Consider the following 15,962-nt stretch of genomic DNA (forward strand, 5'->3'; position numbering starts at 1 on the left):
ATTTTTCAAATGCTGGCCTTCAGGTCACTGCCAAGCTGAATTAGGTTCTGGAAGTAAACTTTGATACTAAAATAGTAAATGGTCTTGTGTCCAGGATAAACTCGAAGATTAGTTAGTTGTGCTTGTACCTTTATGAATTTAATTCGTTTTTGAAATAATAATGGCTATTTGTTTCTGATTGCGCTATTTCATTCTTCTTTAATATGTTTCGGATAGATTTTAGTAACTGCGTTCATTATTTTTGCTTTCTCTGTCTCAATTTATGTGGCACCTTTCAGATTTCGAGAGTCAAAAGAGATTCTATTTTACTGTGATTTTTTCATATGTCTTATAAATATTTTGAATTGTCAATTATTAGAGTTAGAAGCTTGAATGGTCACTCAACTTTGGGTGATTGGCTATCATAGTTAGCCAACTTTGTCTTATCTTCCAAAAGTCACTCAACTTTGGATAGTTGGCCGCCATAGTCACTCAAATTTGTTTCGTCTTTCAAAAGTGACTCAATTTTGCTTAGTTAGCTTCCATTATCATTTTAGCCAGAAATATAATTTTCGATACCTATTTAATGCATAGCAGCTATAATTTTTTTTTAAATGTTTAAAAAAATTAAATTAGTATTTAAATTTATTTAGGATCCAATTCATCATAATTAGTGTATATAATACATAATTTTAGAATATTATTTATCATTAATACATCAAAATAATGAACATATTACTACTACAAATTGACTTCTATATACTAAAGACCGCATATAACAACACCTCTCTATAATCAAGTTTTTTTCGAATCGATTTTTTATGTTATATTTTACTTCTCTATAACAAAGATTTCACCTATAACTGCAACAACCAACTTTATAATAGTACGCTCTTTGTAAAATTACCCCCATATAACAGCTATCTTCTTTTTTTGGTAATCTAATAATTAACCATCTTTATAAAAATGGAATATCTATGATTACCAATAATCAGTGTATAGATTTTGACTAAATATTTGATCATTTAATACACTATTTATGACAAAAACATCATATGAATATATATATTTTCATCATTAAATAATTTTTCTTCGTTTTACAAAGTGTGATTAAGCTTAGAATTTGACAAATAAAAATGAAAAATAGATTTTATGCATCTTTTTTGCCTATAACAACGAGTATTATTTAAATGTCAATGCTGTTATAAGCGTATAACGATACTATTCTTTATAACAAATTAAAAATTTCTGACCCAACTTTGTTATAGAGAGGTTTGGCTGTATATAAGGGAGAATACCCATTTTTTTGTAGTCCTCACATGAGTTTTTTTGTTTCTTTTTGCCCCTAATTAAAGTTATAATGACTTACAAAGTTCTCACACACTTTGGTAAATTTTAAGAACTTTAAGGACTTTTCCCATATCATTAGAAGTGATGATGACATGAAAAACGTGATAGTGGGACCCACAAAGCACACTAATCATACATATTATTAGAGTCATTCTTTTATGTGAAATGTCATTAAACTTATTTCAAATTATATTAAAAAAAGGAAATATAGAAGATTATTTTCATATATATTCTGAAAATGTTTGAAAAAAACTATTGTTAATGAAAATACAATCTCTGAACAGTAATAATACTAAACAATTGCAAAAGTATATTTCTCACTTTTTTTTACTATTAAAATATTTTAAAATACGGGATAATCAATATTTTACATAATTTAGGACAAAATAGTTAAGTTTAACATGAGAAGGTTATTACAATATCGATTTCATAAAAAGGTTCATTAAATTAAGAGGAATAAATGTTATTGCTTAACATGCATCATTTGGAAGGAAAAAGGATAGCTTAACGTAAGAACAATTTAGTTTTATTGATTTTTTTATTTTTTTTGGTGAGGTTTAATTTGAAAGTATCTTGCAATACCATGAATTTTAATTATTTAAATTTGTTTATCAGTTAACTTTATTGATTTCATTGTATAAAAATATTGTAGCATTAAATATTTTTGACATTAGTTGAATATTGTGTATCTTTTGCAAAAATAAGTTAGCCAATATGAGTACAATTTAAAAAAAAACAAATAAAATTAATTTTACATATGATAAAACTCAATTTGAATCATCAGAGACTATAATTTCAAAAATATCAGTAAAATAAAAATTATAAGAGCTTTCGTGCATGCATTTATTTAATTTTTGTTTTTAAAAAGTCTAATATATAATTAAGAAAAATATTCTCTTTAACTTTTACATATCTTTTTGTACTTTAAGATTTTAGAATTCTTTAGAAAGGGTCCAACAGATGTTACAAAAAAAATATAAAAATTATAAATTTAATTTTAACGTTGGTTTGGGCCCCTGGCTTAGCACGGGCCAAATAACACTGGTAAATATATACTCATATGAGATGTCTCAAGTAATATTGTAAGGCATAAATAATAAAACGATATTCTAAGAATATAAAATTCTATTATATTAAACAGCCGAGCCAATCCCAACTAGCTGGAAGTGTCAAGCAACATTTTAGTGGAAGAAGTGAAGAATATCATGCAGCTGCACAATTTTACATTTGAAATCTCCAATAAGCATTGAAACTCCAAGTTTTATAGTTTTACAGTAATATCAACGGGAAGTTTATCAAAAAAATTCTGAAACAACACTAATAACAACCGGGTAGAAAATTTAACCATTAGGCAAAAAGTTAAAACTAATATCAATTGTTACATGTTGCTATTAACAATTTGTACAAAAAGACACCTTATATATTGGGTCATATTAACAATTTGCACAAATTTAATTAAAAACAAAATCATGACATTATCTTAACACTTTCTATACTCTTTCATCGACACTTTGCAAACATAATCCTTCATTTAATTAAAATCATATCATGACCTGAATGATGAATAATATTCTAAAATTAAGTATTATACGCACTAATTATGATGAATTGGATCATAAATAAATTTAAATATTGATTTTAATTTTTTAAAATATTTTTTCTAAAAATTTATAGCTACCACGTCATTAAATAGGTACTGAAAATTATATTTCCGGCTACAATGATCATGGAAGGTAACTAGGCAGCGTTGAGTGACTTTTGGAAGATACAACAAAGTTGAGTGACTATGGTGGTCATTACCCAAAGTTGAGGGACTCTAATGCATTAATTAAAGAAATGTAACCCAAGAAAGAAGAACGTTTCACTTCGTGGGTACACATACATGTAAAGCTGTATGAAAGATTATTGCTTAATAAACAAGAATTCTACAACAGTAATATTACCTTACTTCATATAACTCAAATTAATTAGTTTAAAGCTTTTTAAACAGCTCAATGTAGATGAGTAGTAAAATATGGACAGTTTCTATCTAGAGATACAAGCATACCTTCAAAGGAAGCTTAGTAATTATCCTTCTAAAATATAATAGAAAATGAAAACATTAAAGAACCATACTCTTTTTGGAGGCATTGTTTTGTCGTACATCCGATATCTGATATGCATTTAACCGTGGTTAAATGGATAAGACATGAGTTGGTTGGTTAAATGGGTTTGGGTTGGTTGAGTTAAATAAATTTATTATTAAAAAATAATTTTTTTGGTGACATGAGAGAAGGAGAATTTTGTGTGTTTAGTATATTATGAGGAAAATAGTGATAGTTACGTGACATTCTACTTCTAGTCATAAAAGAAATAAAAGTGATATTTGTAGGCAATTCTCATACATGGATAACTTTTTAGGGAATTTACTCGGACAAAAGAAAGTTGAGTGACTATGGTGGCCGATTACCCAAAGCTGGGTGACCATCCAAGCATCTAACTCTCAATTATTTTGAGGTATAATTATTTTTACATAGTATTTTAAATATGTAAATTTTATTTCAAAACTTTTAAAGATTCTACGTTCGAATACACGGACAATTAAAAAACTTAACTTTTGAAATTCGAATAATGCCACATATATTGGGGCAGATAGAGTGTTGTTCAATAATAATGTTTAAAAGAGTAGGACGGTATCATGTCAAAAGCATATGTTTGGTGAAAAAACACTTACCAAACTGCTCATTACTTTTGGGTAGTACTACTATTAACACGATTAGAATCTCAACAGCGACTACTAACTTGAAACAGAGTCACAAATTTGAATTTGTTCTAGAAAAACAAATACAAAACAAAACTATCCATTTTTTAGTCTAAATGAAAGGTGTTTTATTTGTCACAAAGACCATACAACCTTGACAGAAATGTCAATTTATACAGAAAATAATACAAAAGACAGAAGCGATAGTGGAAATAAATAAATATAAGTATTCTAGTATTTTTTTATGGAGAACGTATACAACACTTCGTGAATGTATCTCTCTCCTGGATTCACAATTGTCGACGGGAAATTTGGGTGATTCACAGCGTCAGGGAACCCTAGAGTTTCAAAAGTCAATGCTGCATGAGGCTGATACATAAATCCACCTTTCCCTTTTTTATTTTTATTCCAATTTGAAGTAAAGAACTGAACACCAGGTGCAGATGCTTTTACATCCATCACTCTTCCAGACTTCTTATCATAAACTATCGCCACAGGTTTCATTTTTTCAGTGCTATCAAGTACATAGTTGATGTCATATCCATTTTGGAGTTCATTGATCCTGCTCCCCACTTCACGGGGTTTAAGGAAATCATAGGGTGTGTTCTTGATGGGAGAAATTTCGCCTGTAGGAATGAGGCCGTACTTGTCTAGTGGAGTGATGTGTGACGCAAAGATTTGAACAACGTTGGACAAGATATGGCCACTGTTCTGTCCACCAATGTTCCAGTAAGGGTGGTGAGACAGGTTAATTGGAGTGGCCTTGTTCAGTGCTTTTGCCTTAAATACCACACTAAGTTTGTAAGGATCTTTTAATGCATAGGTAATAGAGGCAAGAACATCACCAGGAAATCCTACATAAGAAAGCAATGGAGTTTATTTCAATTCATTAGTGTTACTTCCTCCATTCTATTTTACCTGATACTATTTCCTTATTAGTTCGTTAAAAAAAAATGACACATTTCTATTTTTGGAGATAATTAATATATTTCCTATTTTATCCTTAATGGCTTTTATAGTCACAAAAATCTTTGGACATGTTTGAATTGCACGAGTTCCAAATGCCATTCTTTCTTGAATTTTGTGTTTAATCAAACTACAACACGTAAATTGAAACAAAAGTTGTACTTGTAATGCCTGTATGGAATACTAAGACTTACCTTGATCACCGTCGGAACTGAAGTAGGTTAGAGTTATGTAAGGACAGGGACCATCTTTCACGTACTCGCTCACCTTCCAGACAACGTTGCTAAATCCTTTAGGACCACCTGTATTTTTGAAGTATAATTACATCAAGCATCAGAGAAAGTAAATTTGGGTAAAAGTGGAAGGCAAAACAAAGGTAAAAGGAAATGTGGTGAGAGTACCATGCAACATGTGTTTTCTAGTATTGCGGACAAGCTGATAATGGGTTCCATTAAGAGTAAATTGAGCACCACCAATCCGGTTAGCAACCCTTCCAAGGGCGGCTCCAAAATAACTTGTATCATTCTGCACCAAATTACTTTCATAGAGTAAAAACAAACTAGGCTAAATTTCCTTCAATGTACTTCATTTAATGCAAAAGATGGGAGGTTTAGCTGAGATATTCTTGGCTAGGGACGCGGTCTTCGGTAGGAAAAAACTACAATTAGACAGTGACAATTCGGTGACCTAAAAATCTCTGTAAGAGGCTTTAAACTTATCTATCTGTAATCTATAATCTATATCTATCTATAATATTAAGCCGCACAGTTGAATGTTGGATTATGATAATACCCTTCAAATGTTGAACAGAATAAAGTGAACTAACCAGGTATTCCTCGATGGTGTCATATCCAAGAACAACATCATCTACTTTACCTGGGAAGGATCAAGGAAAGATAAAACTTATTTCTTCAAGAAATAGCAGAAAAAAGTACATATTTACACATCAAGAAGGTAAAGAGACAGAAATACCATTCTTATCAGGAAGAAAAACAGACATGATTCTGGCACCATAATTTGTGAGCTTGACAGAGAAATCTCCCTTCTTTAACTCATAATTCCCTATATTGCTCTCGGAAACACTAGCAGCAGCCAACACATGAAAAATGAAGAAACAGACGAACAAATTAATCTTTGAAGACATAGTCAACTCCTGTCAATTTTTTGACCTTTTTCTCTTATATTTCCCTCAAAATAATTGCTGAAATCAAATCACTTTATCAATAAGTCTAATATTGACTACATTCATTGCTCAATTAAAAGGGAAATGCATTTAAGAAAATATTTTCAGCGGTTGTTCACGTTCCTAAAAAGCAGTTACTATTTCCACCCTTTCATCAAATTAATACTTACGTTGTTGTCTTTCATCAATTTAATTCTTACGTTGTGTTACAGGAATGTTGGTTACTTCCCACTATTTCATAGTTCATTATTTATGAGGAAAAAGAATGAATGCTCCAGATCCATATTCTCCAGATCCATATTTTACTGTTGTTACTGTTCCATCCTATTATAATCATTACTATTTCTTCCATTTCAATTTGTGTGAATCTTTTTTGGAGTATGAAGGTCAAACTTTCTAACTTTGACTGTAAATTTTGACATAACTTTTTCAAGTTTGCAAAAATAAAATTTATATATTTAGTAACAACATAAAAAGTATTATAAGTCATGATAATTTATAATTCAAATAATTTATAAAAAAATGTAAGAAAAATGTGGTCAAAGAACCACCTTCTAGACTCTCCAAATAGTAATAGTTTCACAAAAATTAAAATGAAGGGAGTACAATTTATGGGGGAAAACAATGCCTAGAATTATAACTCTTTTATGGTAGCTGGCCATGAAGATATTATTAGTTTGAATAATGATTTTTCCAAAAAAGAAGTGAACATCATCCTAGAAGATGTCCAGTAAATTTTTTGTTCCTTAACTTTTAAATTATGCCATATATTTTTTATTCTAGAAATGAAAGAGAGAAAAAGTCCAGTGCAGGACTATGCTGTTGTTTTCTTTGTAGGTGGGAATGGCAGTTTGATTATTTCTTCATGTCGTATATAACAATTTTATATAGCCGAGAATCTGTGAGGTTATTTTTGTTTACATATTTTTTTTCAATCATCTGGTATCAAAATCGACATGCTAGACTAATCTTGACTACGTATTATTTTGAGGGAAGAAGGAAACACATTAAAACATAATTTTATAACTAGGAAAATGCTAGCGAGAGATTATTCTACTTCTTAAACTTCTAATGATCTAATGACGTTGTCGTTCTACTTCAACCCTCCAATAATTTTGTACTTATTTTTGTGTTTGATATTTATTCATATATTTATTCCATGATTAACCTATTTCAGCACCTACATAATGTGGGCAAGTAGGATTACTTAAGTCTCTTCAACTTTTGTTTGTAGATCATTAAATTGATGATCTTCATCATCTTATTTTCTCAGAGATGATAACAGTGAGATTTAGAAATATTAGATACTTCAAAACATCAATTATAGTTTGATAACTAACTCTAATTATTTTGATATTTTTTGTGTTTATTTGTTGTTTTAGAAAATGAACTAATGCCGCTTGTCCTTAATTTGTTGATCTCATTTGCGTGACCAAGGGAACTGAACCATAGATTGAGACTAAGCTTTCAAATATATATTTTTTTGAATTTTTTTATTACATAGGGGGTAGCAGATTACAATGTGAGGATTCGAATCCTCACCAACAAGGTGAAAGTTCATGTAGCCAACCAACTGAGCTACTAAAATCCCTACAAGTTTCATAGATTGAGAAACTAAGGTAAGAGTTAACCTTTTTACTATTTTCGTGAAATTTGAAGAGATATATTTATGTCTTCCTCGTGTTTTATGATAACGCCGCATAAATAAAAACTTTTTAATCATCGCTGGACTCAAATATATTCGCAAGAACTATTTTAATGATAATATCTAAGTGTCAACTATACTTTATTGTTTCTAAAATAAGTACAAACAGATACATATTTGTTACTGATTAATCATTTGAACAATTTTATCTAAGTACAAGAAGTTTGAAAATATGCAACCAAACAGAACTTTTCAACACGATGTTTTCATATTTTTGGTTGAACTATTCCATTTCCATCTATTTAAATGAATCTTCTGATTTTTTTCATACCAAATGGCAGATGAGAAGTGCCAAAAACCATCTTGAATGTGAAAGGAAGTCCAATAAATTATGGGGTGGCAAAACTGCAAAGGTTTCACCTAGATTTCTTTTGTCCCTTTGTTCTTATTTTTTTGTAGTTTCATTTATTCTTTTCGGTTACCTGCCTTTATTATGTCGGAGTTTCATAGGTTATTTTCATAATGTTTTGAGTCTCTTTAGTTATCTACTTTTATTTTTGAGATTTTAGAAAAGATGAAAAAAGGACATCCCAAATTTTTTATTTTTAAAAAGAACGGTTAAGGAGAGAGAAAGAAAAAAAAAAAGTTAAAGGAAAGGGCAAGGGAAGAGTGAAAAATTAGAAAAGAAATTCATCAAAGTTGATTCCACTAATTTGGGTACAGGAAATCTAGTTTACTTTTTCTCTTCTTTCATTATATTCATAATATATGTGTTGTTGTCGTCCGTTTTACTTGTGCTGTAATGATAAATTATATATAGGCATGTTAAAATTTTATTAGGCATACACATTTTTCTTGAAATTCTTTCTCTAACTTTACTCATTTTTAAAGGAAAAAAATACATTGTATCACATATATATGTTAAATAGTGAAAATTAGAAAAACAAACTACTCCGTACAAAACTAATTGTAAATAATAAAATGGATTAAAACTTGAAAATTGAAAATTAAAAATTAAAAGGGAACTTAACATATATTTTTAATATTTGGGTACTAAAAAGAATTATTTTGCATATCTAATAAGACTTTTCATAAGAGCGCGAAGCGCAGACAATTTCACTAGTTATGATTAAAGTATAAGCTCTTGAAAATATATTCCTCAACTTTACGACTCAAAGAAAATGTACCCTTGTTAAAAAGTGGTGCATATATACCGCTACCGTTGCACAAGTGGTGCAAATATATCATTTTCGCTGACGAATTCTTTTTAATTAAAATAAAAGTCATTGTAGGGTATATATGCACCTTTCCGCAAAGTTTAGTGGTATATTTGCACCTTCTCCCACTTGAATAATTTTTTGCCTTCTTTAATTCAACGATTAATTTGGATTTATTGCTTTGATCATCAAATTTCTCTTTGCACTCATCTTCTAATTAAATCTATCATAGATGTCCCGAATTATTTTTATGCAGATGCGAAAAATAAATTGTAATTTGGTCACTTATGATTATTGGGAATAATAAGGAATCTTGATATTTTGATTGAATTAAAATTTATGGTCTAAAATATGTTGGACATTTTTTCGGTTGTAAGACATTTCATTAAGGGTAAAATGAGAGTGTGAAATTAGCCTATTTCTAAATATATAAACATATTATTTTTTATGAGGCTAACTAAAAATAAGTGTGTGTCATAGAAATTGAGAGTATAAATTAATGGCTTACGGGTCTACTTTAATTTCTTAAAGTTGACCAGTTATGTTGTCACCTTACTTTAGTAACTTTCAATCTCAAGATGGAGAAATATATTCTTGCATTTAGAAAGAAGCATATAGTTCGCATTTGCCTAATACTCTCGGATCCAGTTTCTCTTTATTACCCATCCTCTTCATTTCCTCAAATTTATTCATGCCGCCTTGTTGGTTTAAATTAAAAATTAAATAATTTTCTCATAATCTCAAGATTCCTTATTTATTTTCAATAATCATAAGTGACCAAATTGCAATTTTGATTCTAAAATAGTAAATGCTTGTGTGTCTAGGATAAACTCGAAGATTAGTCAGTTGTGCTTGTACCTTTATGAACCTAATTCATTTTGGAAAGAAATACGAATACTAGCCTTTTTTGTTTATGATCGCGCTTTTTCATTATTGTAATGTTTAGAAGAGTAGGACAGGATCAATGTCAAAAGCATATATTCGGTAAAAATCACTTACGAAACTGCTCATTATTTTTAAGTAGTAGTAATAAACAAGATTTGAAATCTCAACACAGACTATTAACTTGACAGAGTCACAAGTTTGAATTTGTTCTAGGAAAACAAATGCTATCCATTTTTGAGTCAAAATGTCAGGTGTTTTATTTGTCACAAAGAACATAAAACCATGACAGAAATGTCAATTTATGTAGAAGATAATACAAAAGACGAAAGGGATAGTGGAAATAAATAAATATAAGCATCCTAGTATTTCTTTATGGAGAATGTATACAATACTTTGTGGACGTATCTCTCTCTTGGATTCACAATTGTCAACGGGAAATTTGGGTGATTCACAACGTCAGGGAACACTAGAGTTTCCAAAGCCAATGCTGCATGACTCTAATACACAAATCCACCTTTCCCTTTTATAGTTCTATTACCCCAATTTGAAGTGTAGAATTGAACACCAGGTGCAGATGTTTTTACATCCATCACTCTTCCAGACTTCTTATCATAAACTATCCCCACACGTTTCATTTTTTCAGTGTCATCGAGTACATAGTTGATGTCATATCCATTTTGGAGTTTATCGATCCTGCTCCCCACCTTACGGGGTTTAAGGAAGTCGTAAGGCGTGTTTTTGACAGGGGCAATTTCCCCTGTGGGAATGAGCTCTTTATCAACTAGGGTGATGTGTGATCCAAAGATTTGAATAGCATTGGACAAGATATCGCCACTGTTGTGTCCACCAATGTTCCAGTAAGGGTGATGAGACAGGTTAATTGGAGTGGCCTTGTTCAGTGCTTTTGCCTTAAATACCACACTAAGTTTGTAAGGATGTTTTAATGCATAGGTAACAGAGGCAAGAACATCACCAGGAAATCCTACATAAGAAAGCAATGGAGTTTATTTCAATTCATTAGTGTTACTTCCTCCATTCTATTTTACCTAGTGCTATTTCCTTGTTAGTTCGTTAAAAAAAATGACACATTTCTATTTTTGGAGATAATTTAATATATTTCCTATTTTATCCTTAATGGCTTTTATAGCCACAAAATCTTTGGAGATATTTGAATAGCACGAGTTCCAAATGTCATTCTTTCTTGAATTTTGTGTTTAATCAAACTACAACATGTAAATTGAAACGAAAGTTGTACTTGTAATGCCCTGTATGGAATACTAAGACTTACCTTGATCACCGTCGGAACTGAAGTAGGTTAGAGTTATGTAAGGACATGGACCATCATTCACGTACTCGCTCACCTTCCAGACAACATTGCTAAATCCTTTAGGACCGCCTGTATTTTTGAAGTATAATTACATCAAGCATCAGAGAAAGGAAATTTGGGTAAAAGTGGAAGGCAAAACAAAGGTAAAAAGGAAATATAGTGAGAGTACCATGCAACATGTGTTTTCTAGTATTGCGGACAAGCTGATAATGGGTTCCATTAAGAGTAAATTGAGCACCACCAATCCGGTTAGCAACCCTTCCAAGGGCGGCTCCAAAATAACTTGTATCATTCTGCACCAAATTACTTTCATAAGTAAAAATAAGCTAGGCTAAATTTCCTTCAATGTACTTCATTTAATGCAAAAGATGGGAAGTTTAGCTGAGATATTCTTGGCTAGGGACGTGGTCTTTGGTAGGAAAGAACTACAATTAGACAGTGACAATTCGGTGACCTAAAAATCTCTATAAGAGGCTTTAAACTTATCTATCTTTAATCTATAATCTATATTTATCTATAATATTAAGCCGCATAGTTGAATGTTGGATTATGATAATACGCTTCAAATGTTGAACAGAATAAAGTGAACTAACCAGGTATTTCTCAATGGTGTCATATCCAAGAACAACATCATCTACTTTACCTGGAAAAGATCAAGGAAAGATAAAACTTATTTCTTCAAGAAATAGCAGAAAAACGTACATATTTACACATCAAGAAGGTAAAGAGAAAAAAATACCATTCTTATCAGGAAGAAAAACAGAGATGATTCTGGCACCATAATTTGTGAGCTTGACAGAGAAATCTCCTTCTTTAACTCATAAATCCCTATATTGCTCCCGGAAACACTAGCAGCAGCCAACACATGAAAAATGAAGAAACGGATGAACAAATTAATCTTTGAAGACATAGTCAATAAATCCCTATATTGCTCCCGGAAACACTAGCAGCAGCCAACACATGAAAAATGAAGAAACGGATAAACAAATTAATCTTTGAAGACATAGTCAACTCCTATTTTTTTTATTTTTTTTTAGACTTATATATGCACTATCTCCGGTTCACGTGGTGTTTATTGTGACAAGGTGACATGGTACCTCTCTATTGTTATCATTCCTATTTATCTTTTTTGACAATTTTCCCCAAAATAATTTCTAAAATCAAATCACTTTATCAATAAGTCTAATATTGACTACATTCATTGCTCAATTAAAAAGGAAATGCATTTAAGAAAATGTTTTAAGTAGCTGTGCACGTTCCTAAAAAGCGGTTACTATTCCCACCCTTTCATCAAATTAATACTTTCGTTGTTGTCTTTCATCAATTAATTCTTACGTTGTGTTACAGGAATGGTGGTTACTTCCCACTATTTCATAGTTCATTATTTATGAGGAAAAAGAATGAATGCTGCAGATTCATATATTACTGTTGTTACTACTCCATCCTATTATAATCATTACTATATCCTTCATTTCAATTTATGTGAACCTTTTCGTAGTACGAGGGTCAAACTTTATAACTCTTACTGTAAATTTTGACATAAATTTTTCAAGTTTGTAAAATAGAATTTATACATTTAGAAACTACATAAAAAGTATTATAAGTCATGATAATTTATAATTCAAATAATCCATACTATATTAGAAGCGCGAAGGGTCTTCGAAATGTTAATTGAACTTTTTGGCCTTCATTAAAAGACTCTACAATAGACAAAATTGTCATTTACTATTTTCCTCAAATTAATATACAAAAACACTAATAATATATGTTTTATTTATTATAAATAATAATTACACATATATTTGTTAAAAAAGTCCATATTCTCTTTGATTTCTTTCCAAAGTTGGAGACTTCAAAAAGTCAATGTATAAGCATATCTAAATTTGGAGACTTCATAGGACGTACGTAGCCGCCTTGCCCTGTCTATATAGTTTGGGGAAACTTAGGCTCGTCCATTTGTTTCATAGTGTGTCGGTGTTTGAATTAGGTTTAGCTTTTATTTTTGCTTTATTATTTGCAGTATATTTTCATGAATTAATATCTAACAATAATTTTTGACTTTCAATTTTAGAACTCCGCAGAAAACTTCACAAAATCTATTGCTTATGCTCTCCTTGCTTTTATTGGCAATCTAAAAGGTTAGCCGGTCATGTATACTTTTATGTTCATTTAAAGTTCTGTGTGTTTATGATGTGGTATCTCATTTATAATAATATGTAGTGCAATTTCTCTTGTCTAGCCCTTCTACATTATCCTTTTCGTATTTTTTTTTTTTTTGTATAGGATTATAATTTGTTAAACAGTAATTGTTGAATTCATTATCAATACTTGGCGACTTCCACGGGTTATTGAACGTGCTAAAATTATCTTAACCCAATGTTCTTTCATTATTTATCTATATCATATCATATTAAAAATACGAAGGGTGCTAGCAAAATATTATTCAACTTTTTTACCCTTTAAAAATGGGTTTCACATTGGATAAAATTGTAACATGTAATATAAAAAGTTGAAGAAAAAAAGAGTAATAGTTACACAACAATTCACGTTAGGATAAACGTGCAGCCACTTAAGTTTATGCTTAGGAGTCCTTTTTTTGTTAAATTTTAGTCAATTAATTATTTAACTCCTAATTATCACTTTATGCTTAGCTACCATAAACTAATGTAACATTGTCATTGAGTTAGGTTTTCAATAATTAATATCTTTTAGGATTCAACAATTCAGAAAATAGACGAATGGTCAGAAATACTTGTTATTTTATAAAATTAATGGGGAGGTTAATTGTGATCACAGAATAATAAGAGTAATTTTGTCGAATTATTCTTTTAATTAATATTTTTTAGAGGGGTTGCAAATATCTTTAGAAACCTGACAAATAAAATTGATTGGAGGGAGTAATGGTTAATCCTAATCTGATATATTTCTTCTACATTCTTATTTTGGTAAAAATTAGGAGCTCAATCTAAATCATATATCTATATAAAAGCAGGCAAAGGGCCTGCTGACGTGGCAGCATAGAATCTCAGAATTTGCATTTATCTCTTTTCTTAGAATTTTGCCTTTAACTCTCTTTTTAAATGCCGAAAATAAATTAACTGAAAATCACCAAAAGTCACAACTGTTAATTTTCCTTCGTTTGTATTAACCCTTCCCTGTGAAACCTAATCATCGCATTACACCTCTTTATTGGCAAAAGAAAACGGTTACACGTCTTTCCCTTGTCATTATTTTCCTCCCATATTCACCCAGGATACTATGGAAGTGAAAGAAATTAAACTTCCCTGGCTTTGCATAGGCTCCCACTTTCAGCGTTAATCAGTTCACTTTTCCTTAGTTGATGATAATTCATGAAGTAAAATTTTCAACACAGTTGAAAGACAAAAAGGAAAGAAAAGCCTTACAAAACAAAAGGAGGAGAACAGGAAAACTATCTTTGTCTGCAATCATTTGTCAACTCGTGAGTTATCTTGTCTTATTTTTGTGAATATAGGCTGCTACCCTCTCCACCTATAGACTTAAAAGTGAATACAACTTGACATTATCACATTTTCTTCATTTTAATAATGCATGCTTATATGAATTTAAAAAAAAAAAAATTATGTACATATTCGTGGTGTTCATTTTGTGGTGACTGTTAAGAAATAGGCAATTTAGTTTTTAATTAACTAAAAGATGTTGATATAATTTGTCAAAACCTACGTTTGATTATTTTTTTATTTATTTTTTTGAAAAACAAAACATTACATTGATCATGTTATTGGCTAAAAATATTTACTCCATATATTTATTGACATAATAATGAGTTTGTTGGGTGCTGGTTTATGTTCAATGTTATAGGAATTAGCATGCTATACTTTAATGGATTGGAACATTCATTTACAGAAAAGAAAGAAGAAGAGCAAAAAAGGTAGTGAGATAAGATTTTGTACTCCTACATTTCTGATTATATTGAATGAATACTACTGCAATTGATATACATACAAATCTCAAATTTCTTAATGATATCATAAAATTATTGAAATTTTAAATTTAAGTAGAAAAATAGAATAATTTTATGAAACAGAATGATAAAAAGAAAACCTACATTTTTAGAAAAAAGTAAGCGCAAAATCTGACGACTTCTTAAGTTTGCATCCCCATAATTTTATATTTATCATTTTTCCTTTTCATAATTCTTTTTAGTTTTTAGCTTTCAGATTTAAATGAGTTCTCTCATATTAATCTGAAAAGTTTCTAAAAGAAGTAAAATATTTCTAACAGATTCTTTCTAAGAACTTCACATAAAATGTTAGACGAATCATGAAAAGATGAAAATTTATTAAATTTTGAATTTGTAATGACTAAAATTATGACATTGATGCTTAACTATTGTTTGAGCTTATCTTCCATGACCGCGCGAAGCGCAGGTAGGTGTACTAGTTTTTATTATAAAAGTAAAAAACCACAGTATTATACGTTTTATGGACAAATATAAGTTGCACTTTAGAGGACTATCAACAATGATAACAAAATTTTTGATAATTTTAAAGTAGTCAAAAGTACAGAACAAAACATAAACCAACAACATCATTCGTAGAAAGGTGTCAGTTAAGATACAAATACTAACGAAATTCATCATATTTACATGTTAAGAGGATATTGAATTAAGTTATTGCGTCAACATAATA

The 15,962-nt window shown here is 30.1% G+C and overlaps 2 protein-coding genes across 2 annotated transcripts; both read right to left on the reverse strand.

Annotated features, from left to right (window-relative positions):
* Window positions 1-4,177: 4,177 nt before the first annotated feature.
* On the reverse strand, window positions 4,178-6,264 carry LOC132048374 (uncharacterized). The gene is made up of 5 exons (XM_059439280.1): window positions 6,008-6,264; window positions 5,862-5,911; window positions 5,437-5,560; window positions 5,230-5,337; window positions 4,178-4,923 (listed from the first exon to the last, which is right to left on the reverse strand). The coding sequence occupies exons 1-5, from the start codon at window positions 6,177-6,179 to the stop codon at window positions 4,301-4,303; spliced, it is 1,077 nt and encodes a 358-aa protein (XP_059295263.1). The 5' UTR covers window positions 6,180-6,264; the 3' UTR covers window positions 4,178-4,300.
* A 3,796-nt stretch (window positions 6,265-10,060) lies between these two features.
* Window positions 10,061-12,202, reverse strand: LOC132047901 (uncharacterized). Its single transcript, XM_059438876.1, has 4 exons — window positions 12,032-12,202; window positions 11,462-11,585; window positions 11,254-11,361; window positions 10,061-10,947 (listed from the first exon to the last, which is right to left on the reverse strand). The coding sequence occupies exons 1-4, from the start codon at window positions 12,200-12,202 to the stop codon at window positions 10,463-10,465; spliced, it is 888 nt and encodes a 295-aa protein (XP_059294859.1). The 3' UTR covers window positions 10,061-10,462.
* Window positions 12,203-15,962: the final 3,760 nt, after the last annotated feature.

This window comes from Lycium ferocissimum, chromosome 2, assembly GCF_029784015.1.
Source record: "Lycium ferocissimum isolate CSIRO_LF1 chromosome 2, AGI_CSIRO_Lferr_CH_V1, whole genome shotgun sequence".
NCBI lineage: Eukaryota > Viridiplantae > Streptophyta > Magnoliopsida > Solanales > Solanaceae > Lycium > Lycium ferocissimum.